Source organism: Mobula birostris, chromosome 15, assembly GCF_030028105.1.
Source record: "Mobula birostris isolate sMobBir1 chromosome 15, sMobBir1.hap1, whole genome shotgun sequence".
NCBI classification, from domain to species: domain Eukaryota; kingdom Metazoa; phylum Chordata; class Chondrichthyes; order Myliobatiformes; family Myliobatidae; genus Mobula; species Mobula birostris.
In genome coordinates, this window is record NC_092384.1 from 6,762,809 (window position 1) to 6,781,252 (window position 18,444).

Sequence of the window (18,444 nt, forward strand, 5' to 3'; positions counted from 1 at the left end):
GCTGCACAACTCCAGGATCAGAGAGAAAGAACAAATGGTAGAAGAGATGAAGAGACGAAGGATGAAAGGGCTGTGCGTCTCCAGAATGACAAAAACAGGCAGAGAGGAAGAGACAGGAGAAAAGGAAAGGTCAACTCGAGAATATGCGGCATAGAGTAATTATTGAGAGAGTTGCTGAAGACGACAATGACCGCTTTTGACGACAATACCTCGACAGAGAAAGCAAGGCAAAATGCACGACTTGCATGCCATCACATTTCTGCTGATGTTGGTTCGATGACCAGAGTATGCCCTCACTGTCGTGCCTTCCTATTTACTGGAAAAACCGCACATTTCTGCTGTATGAAGGGAACAGTCAGGATAGGCAATTTGCAGCCTCTACCTAATGAACTCCTCAACTTGTACAGCAATGATGAACCTACTGCAAACGAGTTCAGGAAGAACATCAGACAATGCAATTGCCTCTTCCAGATGACATCCTTTGGTGCCACCTCCTCTAATTTGTACGGGGTCCATGGAGTTGATCCCACTTTGACTCACTTCTACAGATTCTGCATCCATCTCCCAACGACATACATATCCAAAGAATGCATTTAACATCTTCCTCCATCTATTTTGGTTCCACGCATGGATTACCATTCTGGTCTTCTAGAGGGCCAATTTTGTCCGTAGCAATCCATCAGCTGTTAACATACTTGTAGAATCCCTTGGGATTCTCCTTCACCTTGTCAGCTAGAGCAACTTGCATTCTATTTTTTAGCCTTCCTGATTTCTTGTATTCCATAAGCACCTCATTTGTCCCTACTTGCCTATACCTAATATGCATCTTTTTTCTCTTAACCAGGGCCTCAATATCTCTTGAAAACCAAGGTTCCCTGCACTTGTTATCTGTACCTCTTATTCTGACAGGCATATACAAGCTTTGTACTCTCAAAATTTTGTTTTTGAACTTCTTTCATCACATCTACCTTGTATACCTTGTTGTTTAGCCCATTCAATCGTATCATCCACTCCCAAATGACCAGCCTTTTTATGTGTCCATTCTCCCATCATACGGAATTCAGGGGTGTTCACCTGAAATTTCTGGATTATCTAGTCTACTTTATTATTAAAGGCGGTGGATCGAGAGTGTCTGCATTGAAAACACTGATCTTCACTTGTTAGTATGCTTCCCAGATTTTTTCTCCAAAGTACCTGTCCCAACAAAGGCCTTCTCTGTATCTGCCAGCTTCGTTGTTGCCATTCTGTCATCTACTCAGTCGTTCAATTGGCAACTGCCATGAGTCTGTGTATAGGTCCAGCTGACTGCTTCATGCTGAAGTGGTAAGGAGACTGTTACCAGTTCAGCTAGTTGGCTGAAAACACCCTCTCCCTGCTGCTGCAGTACTGCACCTGCGATTAGGTTCAGTATGGTGGCTTTCCAGCAACTGAAGTTGTTTGTAAACCAGGTGTGGCATTTGTGTGCTTCAGACAACTGTTCGTATTAGATAGCCAAGTAACAGGAGAGGGAGGCACTGGTGTGGAGAGTTCTGGTTCTATCTCCGAACATGTCGGCTACACTTTGTGTATAATTTGCTGACTCCCTCTGAGCCCATATTTGCCCATTCTGCAATGTACCACTTCCATTTTACGATAGAGGCTTGCAGCCCCCTCCCCACCCTGTTAGTGGAGCTCTGCTGAAATACCTACGTCATAATGGGATGGCCAGGTCTCATGGTTACCTCACTTGCCTCTGTAGATATCTCGGTCTTCACCAACAGTAGCAGGCTAGCAGCTGTCTTTCAAAGGATGTATATCTTTCAGCTGCATCAGGCAGGGTTTGGGACCAGAACCCAAGGGGAATTTTCACCCTATTCTACCTTTGCCATAAACTCCATGCACCAGTGTTCTGATGTAAGGATGGATACCTGTAGCTCAAAGGGTAATCTGGATAAATGAGGAGCCGGAGGGCATTGCTGCCTTACCAGCCTTGAACACCTGCTGCTCTGGACCCCATTCAAAAGTTGCTTTCTTCCTAGTTAGTTTATATAAGGGTTGTAAAAGGACAGTTGGGTGTGATATGTGCCACTTCCAGTAGTCCAAAAGCCCCACAAATCTTTAGGTCTCTTGCTTATTGGGGTGGGGGGGGGGCGGGTGACCATTTCAGTTATCTTAATCTGTACTTTGGGATGTCCTGAGACCTACTGGTTATGCAGTGCTGGACTGTCTGGCTCAGCGCCTCCCTGTATTTTCTGTGGATTCACTACCCATCTTTGGTCCTTTGTTGCTTACTAGTATGTCCAGGGCTTCATCTACCTCCTTGGTGGATCCTCTTCACGTGATGTCATTGATAAAGTGGACTCTCTGTATATCAGGCAAGAGTATACATGCTTGTAAGAGTCTCCCACCAGCCCCACTGAAACGGTTGCTTTTAAAATGCCATATGTGAACTTCCCCAATTTTGTTGGCATGGTCTGTCCCTGCAGCACATTCATTCTAATCATATTTTCAGGTATCACAGCTGTCAGTATTCGGGTTCCATCGGTGGTCCCACCCCAATAGCAAGTCGAACTGTTGTTTCCTGTGCTTTTGTTTCCTCCTAAACTCTCCACTTGCACCAGTGACTTCTGATGCCCCTCGTCAACCTGCCTTAATATCTCAATCCTTTCTAGTGCCTCACCCATGGGGTATTTCATTTGCATCCTCAAAAGGCGTACTAGATTTCCCTTTAAGTATGAGGGCAGATAGTGAGCCATTTTGTTCACATGAGATTCAATATCTCATGCAGACTATCCCACTGCAATCTGCAGTGAATGCCTGTATGTGTAACTATAGCTCGAAGCATCGCAATTTCTTTGTCTACAGTGTGCCAAGGTGTACCCAGCTGTCCCCAGTCTACTGCAGAGGGATCAGTCCTCATTAACACACATTAGAGCCGTGAGAACAAATCTGCGGGATCATCATTGTTATTCCACATCTGATTATTAGTACTGTTTTGTGTAGACAGAAGGAGCAAGTTATTAACCTCCTCCATGGTCAGATAAATCATGTCAGTACCTGTATCCCACAAGTGAGCTAACATACAGCAAGACATTCTTAACTCTTCTGCACATTATTTATCTGAAATGGCCCCTTTTCCTCGGTCTTCCATGTACTAGTTACTCTTATCTCATCCTCGGATTTGTCTTGTTTGCTGAACCCATTATGCTTGCAGCGCCAATTGTAAGCAAAAGTTATTTTAAACTTTGCTCTGTGTTCTTTCCTGGTTCAGCTCAGGGTATTCGCATATGTACTTGCAAACAAAGGAGATGACACAGTGTTCAAGGCCACAAGAAAAACTAGCATAAATACAATACAGAAGGAAAAAGACAAATGTCTACAGTAGTAGCAGTACAAAAATGAAAATAACACTTATCATTTTCTAAGCAAGATGATCTTGGGGGGGGGAGAGGGGTGGCTGCACAGATCTGACAATCTCACACATAGCCTCTTCTTTCTGTCTCGACAAACTTTGACTGTCTATGTACTGTTCTCTGTCTCAGCACCAGCTGTGATCCAACCTAAGAGAAAACTCCTCCCTGCTGCACAAAGTTAGTACTGTTTTTATACGCTTCAAAACACTTTATACTGGTACCTTTCCATGCATTTGTTAACTGCAACTGTACAATGATCTTGCTTTCCCCAAAAAACATGTTTTTCACTATTTTCCACTGTTATTGCTGTAGACTGTACTCCCTTAACTTTATTAAAACATTTCTGTGGACTAGTTCTCTTGTACTTTCCAAAACAATACCTCTCTAAGCTAACAGTACTTTGTCTTGCAGTCTTCCATTTTATTTTAGCATATACCAAGGAGGAATTGGATTTAACTTTTCCTTGCAGATTAGTTCCCTTAAAGGTTACCACCCTAAAGATGTCTTGTTTATTCTGGCTCTTCCTAGTACATAAACCAATCCTTTGTCCATGCTAATAGAGTACAAAAAGGAGGTTACATTTGATTGTAAAGCATTTTGGTGTGTCCTAAATATGTGAAACCAGCTAAGTAAATGAAATATCTAAATCTGAGATATTGCACAAGTCATCTTGGAAGCATAATGCAAGCATTTTCTTTACTACTTCAATAGATTCTGGGATCAGAGTTTTAAAATTCAGAAAGCTTTATTATTTTCAAAAGCAAATGAATGTGTCACTTAAAAACGCAAACAACTGGAATTCTGCAGATGCTGGAAATTCAAGCAACACACATCAAAGTTGCTGGTGAACGCAGCAGGCCAGGCAGCATCTATAGGAAGAGGTACCGTTGACGTTTCAGGCCGAAACCCTTCATCAGGACTAACTGAAGGAAGAGTGAGTAAGGGATTCACACTCAGGTTGGAGGAACAACACCTTATATTCCGTCTGGGTAGCCTCCAACCTGATGGCATGAACATCGACTTCTCTAACTTCCGCTAATGCCCCACCTTGCCCTCGTACCCCATCTGTTACTTATTTTTATACACACATTCTTTCTCTCTCTCCTTTTTCTCCCTCTGTCCCTCTGAATATACCCCTTGCCCATCCTCTGGGTCCCCCCCGTCTTTCTTCCTGGACCTCCTGTCCCATGATCCTCTTGTATCCCTTTTGCCTATCACCTGTCCAGCTCTTGGCTCCATCCCTCCCCCTCCTGTCTTCTCCTATCATTTTGGATCTCCCCCTCCCCCTCCAACTTTCAAATCCCTTACTCACTCTTCCTTCAGTTAGTCCTGATGAAGGGTCTCGGCCTGAAACGTCGACGGTACCTCTTCCTATAGATGCTGCTTGGCCTGCTGCGTTCACCAGCAACTTTGATGTGTGTTGCTTGAATGTGTCACTTATTGTGTTGATCCGTGGAAACTTGGATTTAATCTATTCAAATCCTGCATTTTTGAGGGTTTTCAGGAAATAATTCCCACAGTGTAATTGAAGCTTAGATCTGACAGCAGGGAAAATGTAGAAACAGCTTGTTAACTGCACTATCCCGTAGTAGGTCTTTGAATAACACTTTTTAATCATTTTGGAACTGAGGATACTAATTGTAGTAGATTTGCAATTGGAAATTTTGTCCATTCTTGCTTGATATAAGACTTCAGCTGCTCAACAGTCCGTGGTCTCCGTTTTCTGATTCTCCTCTTCATGATGCGCCATACATTTTCAATAGGAGATAGATCTGGACTGTCAGCAGGCCAGTCAAGCACACGCACTCTGTGTCTACAAAGCCACGCTGTTGTAGCCCGTGCAGAATGTGGTCTGGCATTGTCCTGCTGAAATAAGCATGGACGTCCCGGGAAGAGACGTCGCTTTGCTGGCAACATATGTCTCTCTAAAATCCTAATATACGCCTCAGAGTCAATGGTACCTTCACATACATGCAACTCACCCATGCTGTGGGCACTGATGCACCCCCAAACCATCACAGATGCTGGCTTTTGCACCTTTCGCTGATAACAATCTGGATGGTCGTTTTCATCTTTGGCACGGAGAACTTGACACCCTTTTTTTCCGAAAACTAGCTGAAATATGGACTCATCTGACCAGAGCACACGGTTCCACAGTCTTTTGGTCCATCTGAGATGAGCTCGGGCCCAGAGAACTGGCCGGCGTTTCTGCATAGAGTTGATGTATGGCTTCTTCCTTGTATAATACAGTTTCAAGTTGCATTTCTGGATGCAGCGACAGACTGTGTTGAGTGACAATGGTTTTCCGAAGTACTCCCGAGCCCAGGTGGCTGTAATTGTCTCAGTAGCATGACAGTTTCTTAGGCAGTGCCGCCTGAGGGCTCGAAGATCACGCACATTCAACAGTGGTTTCCGACCTTGCCCTTTACGCACAGATGTCTCTGAATACTCTGAATCTTTTCACAATATTATGTACTGTAGATGTTGAAAGACCTAAATTCTCTGCAATCTTGCATTGAGAAATGTTCCTTTTGAACCAACTAACAATTCTCTCACGAATTTTGGCGCAAAGGGGTGAGCTATGACCCATCCTTGCTTGCAAAGACTGAGCCTTTGATGGACGCTACTTTTATACCCAGTCATGATACCACACCTGCTACAAATTAGCCTGTTTAATGTGGAGTCTTCCAAACTGGTGTTACTTGAATATTCTGTGCACTTCTCAATCTTATTTTAACTCTGTCCCAACTTTTGTTGAGTGTGTTGCAGCCATCAAATTCTAAATTTGTGTATATTTACAAAATATAATTAAGTTGGTCAGTAAAACTATTGAAAATCTTTTCTTTGTACTCTTGTCAGTTAAATAAAGGTTCACGTGAATTAACATATCACAGATTTTTGTTTTTATTGTATTTTGGAAAATATCCCAACTTTTCTGGAAATGGGGTTTGTACTTTTCTTTCCAACCTTTTGAAGTTGTGGCAGAATGTGCTAAGTTCAAAAAAGTTATGACGGAGTTATACAGTCAAAATTTTAAACCCTCTGTTCATTCTCCGGCTCGACTATGGATTACATTGGAAGGTGGATCATTTAAATGGCTTTATACGAAGGAACAGGCGCAATAATTTTTAGACTTTAAAAAAATGACTGTATGTGTGTGTGTATATAATGTGTGTGTGTGTGTATATATATATATAGAATGGACTAAAAATCTTGCAAAAACAAATAATACATATTAAAAATGTCTTTAATATTTTTTAGTATGAATAATTTGTTACTTCTGTTTGATAAACCCGTCTAAGCTTGTTTCTCACTGTATTTTATTTAGTCTTGGTTGGAATAGTAAATAACCTTGAATTCTTGGAGCGGTTCCAACAGGCTTTCTAAGGGAATGTGTTTAGGGGAAGTAGATATCGGTTGCTCTATGACCGAGTTTCTCTCTTTGGGAGGGGGAGGAGGGATAAGGAGTCTCTTTTTTTCTTGAAGTTGATTTGCTAGTCAATGTATCTCAGGGTTTATTATTTGGGTTTGATATATATTTTCTGATTGCTACTTTAATCTTTCTTATAAAGAGCCTTAAAATGGATCAAAGTATTAATTTACTTAGTTTTAATGTAAAAGGACTAAATCACCCCGTGAAAAGAAATAAGTTTTTGTCTATATTAAAAAAACAAAGTAACCATTGTTTTTCTTCAAGAAACACATGTATGTAAGTGTGACAATTCACGCTTTTTTTTAATCGATGGAGAGGATCTCATTTTCATTCTTCATTTCAGGCCAAAGCAAAAGGGGTTTTGATCCTCATAGATAATAAAGTTCCCTTTGTTCAACATAAAGTAATTTCTGATACTAATGGACATTTTGTTATAGTGTCAGGGAAACTAAATAACAAATTAATGGTATTTGCCAATGTATATGCTCTGAATATAGATGACCCAGGTTTCTTTGAGCGTTTTTTTTCACTCTTGCCAGATCTAAGTCAGTATTCATTGGTGATGGGTGGAGACTTTAATTGTTGCTTAGATCCAATTTTAGTTCGTTTGTCTTTTAAACCAATGATACCAAATAAATCAACTGTGTTTATTAAATCTTTTGTAATGAAATGCGGCATTGTTGATGCCTGGCGTTTTTTTTTCATCCAGTAGATAAGGAATATTTGTTTTTTTTCCTCATGTTCATCATACATATTCCAGGATTGATTTTTTTTTTATTGATAGCCAGATGATTACATTAGTTCGATCCTGTGAATATAAAGAGATTGCTGTATCAGATCATGCTCCTTCCTGGTCGTCTTCAGACAAATAGATTTTGGCGATTTAATCCAACTTTATCTGATAAAGATTTTTTAAAGTTTATGGAGAGACAAATTACCTTTTTTGAAGAGAATACCTTAGAGGAGACTTCTGGTCTTATCAGATGGGATGCCTTTAAGGCGTATATTAGGGGACAAATTATTTCTTATACTGCAAGTATTAAGAGGAAAGCTAATAAAGAGAGAAGTGATTTAGCTAATCAGCTGAAACAGTTAGACCAAGAGTATGCCTTGGCTCCAGAACCTGCTTTATAAAAGACGTGTTGAAATTAAAACTAAATATGATCTTCTTTTAACTTATCCGATTGAAATCCAACTCCTAAAAGATAAAAGTCAATTTTATATTCATAGAGATGAAACAGGTAAACTATTGGCTGATCAAATTAAAACCTTTAGAGCTAAGCAACAGATTAAAGATGTATGCAAAGCTAATGGTGATAGGACAACTGATTATTTAGAAATAAATGATACCTTCAGAGAATTTTACTCTTAAACTTTATAGTTCTGAATCTTCTAAGGATGATACTGTAATGAACAATTTTTTAGATGAACTAAATATTCCTACAATTTCTGCCGACAACAGAAAGTTGTTGGAACAACCTATTTCTTTTGAGGAAATTGTCGAGGCTGTGCACTCATTACGTTTGAGGAAAGCTCCGGGTCCAGATGGATTTTCTGGAGAATTTTACAGGTCCTTTTCCGTACTGCTTATACCTCATTTATGTTCAGTTTTTTTCAGATTCACTTAAGTCGGGAGGACTTCCTCAATCTTTTTATGAGGCTATCATTTCGCTCATTCTTAAAAAGAATAAGGATCCAACTGAATACTCTTCTTATAGACCAGTTTCTTTACTTAATGTTGATGCTAAGATCTTATCTAAAGTTTTGGCCCATAGGATTGAAAATATTTTACCATCTGTCATTTATGATAACCAAACTGGATTTATCAAAGATCGATATTGTCACTTAAATATTTGTCAGTTATTAAATATTATTTATTCTCCTTCTAACATAGTATCAGAATATGTGGTATCCCTAGATGCTGAGAAAGCTTTCAACAGAGTCGAATGGAATTATTTATTTAAAACTTTAGAAAAATTTAATTTTGGACCTGTTTTCATTCAATGGATTCAATTACTTTATTTAGCCCCTTCTGCTAGGGTTATCACTAATTTTCATAACTCCAAACCATTTAAGCTTCAACGTGGCACTAGACAAGGTTGTCTGTTGAGCCCTTTGCTTTTTGATCTGGCCTTAGAACCTTTAGCCATTGCTTTTCGAGAATCTAATGATATCACCGGTATTTTAAGGAGAGGCACTATTCATAAAGTCTAGTATGCTGATGATTTGCTGCTATTTATTTCTAATGTTGAGACTTCATTACCACATGTTCTTTCTTTACTTTCCTGTTTTAGTCAGTTTTCAGGTTATAAATTAAACCAACATAAAAGTGAATTTTTCCCTTTGAACAATTTGATACCAATAAATTCTAACTTTCCTTTTAAAATTGTAAGAAACCGATTTACCTATTTAGGTGTAATAATCACTAAAATTTATGTGTATTTAAAGGAAATTTTCTTACTCTATTGAATCATGTAAAAAGAATACTATCAAATTGGTTGCCTCTTTCATTATCGTTAATTGGTTGAATTAACTCTATCAAAATGAATATATTACCTAAATTTATATATCTTTTTCAGGCATTGCCGGTTTTCATTCCTAAATCCTTTTTTGATTCTCTTGACTCTATTATATCTTCTCATATATGGAAGAATAAGCGTTCTAGATTAAATAAAATTCATCTTCAGAAAGTTAAAAAGAATAGAGGATTAGCCTTACCAAACTTTAGATTTTATTATTGGGCAGTTAATATAAGAAATCTTACATTTTGGTTATATTACATAAATCGTGAGGATTGCCCGATGTGGGTTTTTTTAGAAGCTAATTCTGTTAATAAATTCTCTATTATTTCTCGGATCCTCCCTTCCTTAGTCTTTGAGTAAGTTAACTGATAATCTGGTAGTTAAACACACTATGAGGATTTGGATACAATTCTGAAAATATTTTGGCTTATTGAGATTTTCTCTTTAGAGTCCCATATTTTCTAATTATTTTTTTAAATGCTCTGTGATTGATGTGGCTTTTAAAGAATGGGATAGATTAGGTATTAAATGCTTTCAGGACTTATTTGTAGAGGAAAGTCTTTTTTCGTTTGAACAATGGTCACTAAATATAGTTTACCCAAAAGGCATTTTTTTCGATATCTAAGTGATTTTTTTACGGTCTCAAATAAGTACATTTCCTAAAAGTCCTGATAGGAATCTACTAGATGTAATCTTTAATCTGAAATATTTTTATAATGGATCTATATCTAATATTTATAATATGCTGTTGGGAATGAGAAGTGTTCCTTTAGATAAAATTGAAAATCTTTGGGAACAAGATTTACAGACTTCAAATTCTGAGGAAACTTGAAATCAAATTTTTAATTGGTCAGCACTTCATTGTTATGTGCCCGTCACTCTCTCCTTCAATTTAAAGTGTTCCATAGGGCCCATATGACTAAGGATAAGTTGTCTTGTTTTTATTTAGATATATCTCCGTATTGTGATAAATGTAATAATGGAGAAGCTTCACTCATTCATATGTCTTGGACATGTCCAAGTCTTGGAAAGTATTGGAAAGAAGTATTTCAAACCTTTTCAATACTTTTTAAAGTAAAGTTCAAGCCTAATCCTTTGGCTGCTTTATTTGGTCTTGTTGGAGGAAAGGATATTATTTTGGAGCCACCTGATTTGCACATCTGGCTTTTATGTTTCTTATGGCCAAAAGGACGCTTTTGCTTAAATGGAAAGATGTGGCCCCTCCTATTCACGCCCAGTGGTTGCGTGATGTGATGTCATGTTTAAACTTAGAGAAGATGCGATGTTTCAATCTTTGAATCTAATCAAGGCTTTCAGGAAAAAGTCCCCACAATGTTTGAATTATTTTCAAAACATTAGATTTGCTGTTAAAGCACAGATGATGACTAACAATCTTTTTTCTTTTTTCTACTAATCAGCTTCGGTCTTGGTAGTGGGATAGATTTTTTGTATATATAATAAAATTATTATTTTTCAATGTTACGAACTAATTGACTTGTATGAATATAGGGTAAGGAGTCTTTATATGCGATTTAGTTTAATGTATTGACATTTTTTTCCTGTACTCTTTATTTATATATATATATATATATATATATATATATATATATATATATATAAATAAAAAAATATTGGAAAGAGAAAATATTTGCATATGTTTCTTTAAGTAAGATCTGAATAAATAGGCTAATTTTATTCGAGTATGAAGTTTTATAAAGTGAGATAAAACTGAAATATGATGTGACTGTAGTGATAACTTGCAGATTATACCATGAAGGGTTCAGGTTGTGGTGTTTGCCTTCGTTTGGAAAATGGTGCCCTTTTCTGGCAGACATGAACTGCATACCCCTTGACAGGTTAACTTTATGTTTTTAACAAGGGATCCAGAAGAATGAAAGGTGTGCCAAATTTCTTCAGGATGTGTTCCTGCTTAATACCTCTTGCTCATATAAACAACTTAATTCATAAAGCAACTTTAACATGGCGTAAGGTCACAGTAAAATTTAAAGCTGTTTTCATAGAAGCTTCTAAGTATTTTCTATCTATTACTAACAATCTGTGGTAACAAAGGAAGATGTGGTAGACGTGGCGTGGTGGATTACTTTGTAAAGCCACCAGATAGATGCAGCAGAAATATATGTTTAATGAAGAGCCAGTGTCACCTATATTTATGAAACTATTTTAAATGGCCTGGCCTTGGACAAAGATCCACTGCTTTTTAGTTGACAAGGTGTATGATTTTATTAAAGACTTACCAAATTTGGAAACTGTTAATGTAATTATAAACTTAATTTCAATAAAACTAATGTGTCTTTATCTCATGCTAATTACAATATTAATGCTGCTTTAATTCACCCATCAGAAGATATATTTTTTCTATCTGCCAAGCTGGATCATGTAATAATTTGAATTTAATTAATTTAGCTCTGAACAATTTCAGTTCGGGATATTAATCAATTTCTTGCAACCTTTCCTTCAAATTACTTTAGATAAAATTGTGCAGCGGCCTCTTAAAAGCGTATTGATTTGAATTGACTTTATTTCTTACATCCTTCACATACATGAGTAAAAATCTTTATGTTACGTCTCCATCTAAATGTGCAATGTGCAATCATAGTAATTTATAATAAATAGAACAGTCAATATAATATAGAGTACACTCAAATCAGTGTGAATTAATCAGTCTGATGGCCTGGTGGAAGAAGCTGTCCCGGAGCCTGTTGGTCCTGGCTTTTATGCTGCGGTACCGCTTCCCGGATGGTAGCAGCTGGAATAGATTGTGGTTGGGATGGCTTGGGTCTCCAATGATCCTGCGGGCCCTTTTTTCACACCTGTCTTTGTAAATGTCCTGAATCGTGGGAAGTTCACAACTACAGATGCACTGGGTTGTCCGCACCACTCTCTGCAGTGTCCTACGATTAAGGGAGGTACAGTTCCCTTACCAGGCAGTGATGCAGCCAGTCAGGATGCTCTCAATTATGCCCCTGTAGAAAATTCTTAGAATTTGGGGGTCCATACCAAATTTCCTCAACCGTCTGAGGTGAAAGAGGTGCTGTTGTGCCTTTTTCACCACATAGCTGGTGTGTACAGACCACATGAGGTCCTCAGTGATTTGGATGCTGAGGAACTTAAAGCTTTTTACCCTATCAATCCCAGGTCCATTGATGGCAATAGGGGTTAGGGGTGCAGTAGTTTCTTCCTTTCTCAAAAATAAATGTGATAGATCATGTGAGGCCTTTACACAAGCAAAATTTAATATGTGAACTTGAAATATCTTTGCTACCATTTTCCACAGGGATGCTTAGTGCATACTATAAATTTCAGAGTTGGATTACAATTTACTGTTATGTAATAGTATTAATCAGAATTCAAGACTAAAGATAGTAAAGGAATTCCCTTTCCATGAACAGTGGCCACAGAGCTGATAAGTTGCTTTGCCTTTTGTCAAGAAGGTGCTCGATACTATTGCATTCTTTAATTAAAATTTCAAGAAGAGCTGAGTTAGGTTTTGAGGAATTGTAAGTCAACAGTGCAGAACCAAGGTTTGCTGAATTTATATTGTGCAGCGGGGTTCAGTGAGTGTTATCCAAATAATTTAAATGATAGATTTTTATTGTTTGTCTGAAGTGCTTGAGTGTTTATCATTTGGATATGACTATGCTATCTTGGAGTATTCTAATCACTTTTCCAAAAATCTCTTGTTATAGACTCAGTTTCTGATTCAGGAGTGTGCGTCGCTGATTACCAAGCCTAATTTCATCTCGACGCTGTGCTACGCCATTGACAATCCATTGCACTATCAGAAGGTAGGTACTTGTTACAGGTAAATAAGTTGCTTGTTCTATGATATGTCAATTTGAAGTTTCCATTTTTGCCTGCATCTGAAACATTTTAATCATCAATATTCTTTTGAACGTTATAGTGTATATTTAGAATTTAAGTCCTGTCATTGAATTTTATTTGCCACATGGAATTTGAGACTGTTCATTTGCAAAGTAGAATGGCAGTTCTATTTATCTTACTAATTTAAGGTTAAGTTTTGGCTTGGTTTGTAGTTTTGCAAGTAAAGCCTTTCAGTCACGAGTTTCCTCGTTGCTGATCCCAGTCTAGTTGTCACCTGATATTCTCAGCAACAAACAATCTGTTGGAGGAACTCAGGTTGAGCAGTATGTGTGGAGGGGGTTGAGAATGTGAGTGAATCGACAAAGTTTCAGGTACTGAGAAAGAGAGGGAAGCTGTTAATTTTTTCGGTTAATAGTCTTTCATGATTGAAATTGAGGGTCTCTACAGTTTATTTTCTCAATGCAGATTTTGTATTGTCCCTGTCTTGTTTTTAAAGGTGGTGGTGTGGAGATGCACCTCCACCGAAGGAGGTATAAGGTGCTCCTTCCCTCTGCTAGCCTGCAGGTCACTCTTGGGCAAGGTGTAGCACCTATTTAGGCCTCTAATCGGGGTCACATGAAATCATGGGAACAGGTGGTGCATATCTCAAATCCTGGTTATGTGACCACTGACGCCAGGCAGACATCTCTCAGAATCAGGTTTTGTTATCTCCGACATGTGACGTGAAATTTGTTAACTTAGCATGAGCAGTTCAATGCAATACGTAATCTAGCAGAGGGGAAAAAATTAAGTAAAATTTTTAAAAAATTATAATTAAGTCAATCAATTACAGTATATGTATATTGACTAGGTTAAAAAAATGCAAAAACAGAAATACTGTATATTTTAAAAAAAAGTGAGGTAGTGTTCATGGGTTCAATGTCCATTTAGGAATCGGATGGCAGAGGGGAAGAAGCTGCTCCTGAATCACTGAGTGTGTGCCTTCAGGCCTCTGTACCTCCTTTCTGATGGTAACAGTTAGAAAAGGACATGCCCTGGATGCTGGAGGTCCTTAATAATGGACGCTGCCTTTCTGAGACACTGCTCCCTGAAGACGGAGCTGACTCGATTTACAACCTTCTGCAGCTTCTTTCGGTCCTGTGCAGTAGCTCCTCCATACCAGACAGTGAAGCATCCCGTCAGAAGGCCCTCCACAGTACAGCTGTAGAAGTTTTTGAGTGTATTTGTTGACATGCCAAATCTCTTCAATGAAGTATAGCTGTTGTCTTGCCTTCTTTATAACTACATCAATATGTTGGGACCAGGTTAGGTCCTCGGAGATCTTGACACCCAGTAACTTGAAACTGCTCACTCTCTCCACTTCTGATCCCTATATGAGGTTTGGCATATGTTCCTTTGTCTTACCCTTCCTGAAGTCCACAATCAGCTCTTTAGTCTTACTGATGTTGAGTGCCAGGTTGTTGCTGCAGCACCGTTCCACTAGTTGGCATCTCTCACTCCTGTACACCCTCTCGTCACCACCTGAGATTCTACCAACAATAGTTGTACCGTCATCAAATTTATAGATGGTATTTGAGCTATGCCTAGCCACACAGTCATGTGTATATAGAGAGTAGAGCAGTGAGCTAAGCACATACCCCTGAGATGAGTCAGTGTTGATATGTTATCATCAATCGGCACAGATTGTGGTCTTCCAGTTAGGAAGCCGAGGATCTAATTGCAGAGGGAGGAACAGAGGCCCAGGTTCTACAAATTCTCAATCAGGATTGTGGGAATGATGAGTATTTCCTCTGAAGAGTATTGATAATGGCTGAGGTCACTGCTCTGAAGAAGATAATGGCAAACCACTTCTGTAGAAAAATTTCCCGACAATCATGGTCAAAGACCATGATCGCCTACGTCATATGACACAGCATATAATGTTAATGACAACTATTAAGAATCCTATGAACTTTGTTTGCCCCCACACAAGTTGTATTTTAGTTATTCTCTTTACTCAGCCTCCAACTCCGAGAGTTGGACAAGCTCAGAAGCCTTAATATTAAAGATAAAACCTTCCTACTTTATGTGACGATGCAACACTCATATTTTACTAATGGCCTTTAAGGTTTTTAAAAATTTGTAAATTCAGTATTGTTCAAAAGTCTTAGGCATATTAAAAAAATTCTTTAAAGTGATTAATGATGCTGTCAAAGTAATGAAACAACAAGTTTCTAAACATCAAAAATTTACGATAAAGAGCAGTAAACAGTAAAGATAGTAAATCAATTAATATTTAGTGAAATCATCCTTTGCCTTTAAATCTGCAACTATTCTCATAGATACACTGATGTGCAGTTTTATAAGAAGATCGGCTGGTAGGTTGTTCCGAGCGAGAACTTTCCACAGTTCTTCTGTAGACCTTTGCTTTCTCTAGGCAGTCCCAGACAGCCTCGATAATGTTGAGATCAGGGCTCTGTGGAGGCCATAGCATCTGTTGCAGAACTGCTTGTTCTTCTTTTCCCTGAAGATAATTCTTTATCACCTCGGCCATGTGTTTGTGATCATTGTCCTGCTGCAGAATGAAGTTGTGTCCAATCAGACGCCTCCCGGATGGTATTGAGTAATGGATGAGAATCTGCTTGTACTTTTCAGCATTGAGGATTCCATTGATTATGACCAGATCACCAACTCTTTGCATAAATGCAGCCATAATCCTCTGCCATGTTTTGCTGTTGGATGCAAATACTCATCCATGTAGTGCTCTCCAGCACAAACTGCCTTTTGTTTGAGTTAAAAATTTCAAATTTTGACTCGTTAGTCCAGAGCCTTTGCTGCCATTGTTCAGTACCCCCACCCTTTGTGTTTTTGTGAGTCTGTTGATTTTGTTTCCATTTCAGAGGAATGGTTTTTTGACAGAAACTCTTCCATGAAGACCCTTCTGACAAGACTTCTCTGGATTGTAGAGGGGTATACTTGGGTTCCAGTGGTTTCTAGGAGTTCAGTGCTGATAGTGCTGGACTACTTCTGATTTAGGAGGGATGTCACTTTGATGTATCTCTCGTCTGCTGCACCCAGTTTCGGAAGCTGATCACTGCGTTTCTGGTTCTCAGACTTTCCCATTCTTTTGTGCTTCTTCAGAAGAGCTCAGGCAGCACATCTTGAAACTCCTCTCTCCTGTTTGATTCCTCCTATGCCCATTTCTGTTTTAGTTAACTTTATTCATTTGACTCGTCATTGATCATTAACATCCTGTTTGTTATCTTAGTTTAATCATGCATTGGGCGACATACCTACAAAGTAATTAATTTTAATATGACAAGTGGTCTATTACCTAATGTGTTACTTTCTTTAACAAAATAGAAACCTTTCTCTTAATATTAATTTTTTTGGAAAATTAATGTTTGGAAATCTAAAATTTGTTCTTTTGTACTGACACACGAATGCAGAAGACAAAAAAATCAACATCTAAAACAACATTAATATAAAAAATCTAGGGTGCCTGAGACTGTTGCACAGTACTGTGATCAGCTTGTGTTTTCTGTGCTGAAGATTTTTTTTTAGTTCCAGTGATTAATTATGGCTCAGAATCTTCCAACTTGAGTATGCAACACTCAAGATGGCAGATATTTTTTTCCTGTCAAGTGCCAATTATGTTGATTCCTTAAGTCATTCTTAACAGCATGGCATGATTATGTCTATGGAAGTTAAAATGGTGAAAATGTGTCCCTAATCATCAATGTTCTAAAAAGCTTTGGCGATACAGTCCTTAATCCAGTAGTTTTAATTAGAAAAAATATTACAATACGATGTAGCTGTTGTTAAACTGTGAGAATACAGGTTAAATTTTCTGTAACTCCTTTAGTATAGCTCCCCTATTTGCATAGAAACATGAACTCGGAGATTGAAAGAATGATAAGGGCATTTGCTATGTATTTTTAATGTTCCTTTAAAACAGCCTTAACAGCTTGGTGCACCAGTTATCCAGATCATTCATAGGATATTCTGAGAAAGGAATTGATGTGATAATGTTAATTGCAAAAATGCAGTTTGTGACCCTGGAGGTTCTCAACATTGCAGAATCAATTGAAATTTTAAAGTCTGAAAGCAATGGAATTATTAGTTTAGAGACTTGGAGCAAACCTGGGCAAATGAAATTCTGACCAGCCACAAACTAACAGGCTCAAGTGAGTGAACAGTCTACATCTAGCTTTGTGTTCCTAGCACAGTGCAACATAATGGAAATCTTAATATCTTTAATATCCAACAGTCATTTGAAATCATTTTGACTTGAATACTTGAGTTCACGATGGATAAAGCTATCGTTCTCCTTTCTGGACCTGTGAATCTTCCAATTTCCTTCTCACTTGCAGATTCATGTTACCACCAGATGGCAGCCAGATTTCAGGATAAAGGTTTCATAAACCTGGGTTATCAAAGAGCCCATATTTGTCTCTTTTGTTAGTATTGTGTACTAATGAAGCTTTGTATTAGATGTTGCTTTGTTATATTATTTTTGAGCATGATTACTTTTGCAGCACTTATAAAATTTACTTTCAAAGCAGAAAGCTATTATGCTTAATGCTGTTACTCCTGTTCTAAAATACAAATCCTTTTGTTACATTTTTAAAGTTTTTGAATGCTTCATTGAAATCTTGTTTTTGTGTGTACTGGAATGTACGTTGAAGAAATTAATCTGTTGGAAGTTAATTGCACTTAATGCCTTACTTTCACTGCCTTGGAACCTTTATCCATAAGGGTAGTCATTGTTTTACATGAACAGTAATTTGCATATTTTCAGTGAAAAAACAAAATTATTTTCCATCTTATGTGAAAAGGTTTTAAAACGGGGTTTTAGACTCCCTATACCGACTATCTTGCTGGCAAGTGTGCAGTCTCTGGTGAATAAAATGAATGATCTCAGAGCCAGGGTGCTGAATCAGAGGGACATTAGGACCACATAAGTCCTTTGTTTCACGGAATCCTGGTTAACCCATTTCGTACCGGATGCAGCGATTCAGATTGACGGGTTTACTATACTCGGTCAGGAAAGATCTATAGAGTCTCTCAAAAGCAGAGGTGGAGGAGTATGCCCCATGATCAACTCTTCTTGGTGCACAAATATATCAGTGCTGTCTCAATTCTGCTCACCAGACCTGGAATATCTACCAGCTATGTGCCATCTTTTTTTTACCTACCACGGGAGTTCTCTGGAATCATTTTGGTAGCAGTTTACATTCCACCTCAGGCCAATCTCAGTCAGGCTTTAGATGAT

The 18,444-nt window shown here is 38.2% G+C and overlaps 1 protein-coding gene across 1 annotated transcript in view; it reads left to right on the forward strand.

Moving 5' to 3' along the window:
* cnot1 (CCR4-NOT transcription complex, subunit 1) overlaps positions 1-18,444 on the forward strand; it is a 220,410-nt gene that overhangs the window by 22,375 nt on the left and 179,591 nt on the right. The window contains 1 exon segment of the mRNA XM_072279270.1: positions 13,055-13,153. Within this exon segment, the coding sequence (XP_072135371.1) occupies positions 13,055-13,153 (99 nt within the window).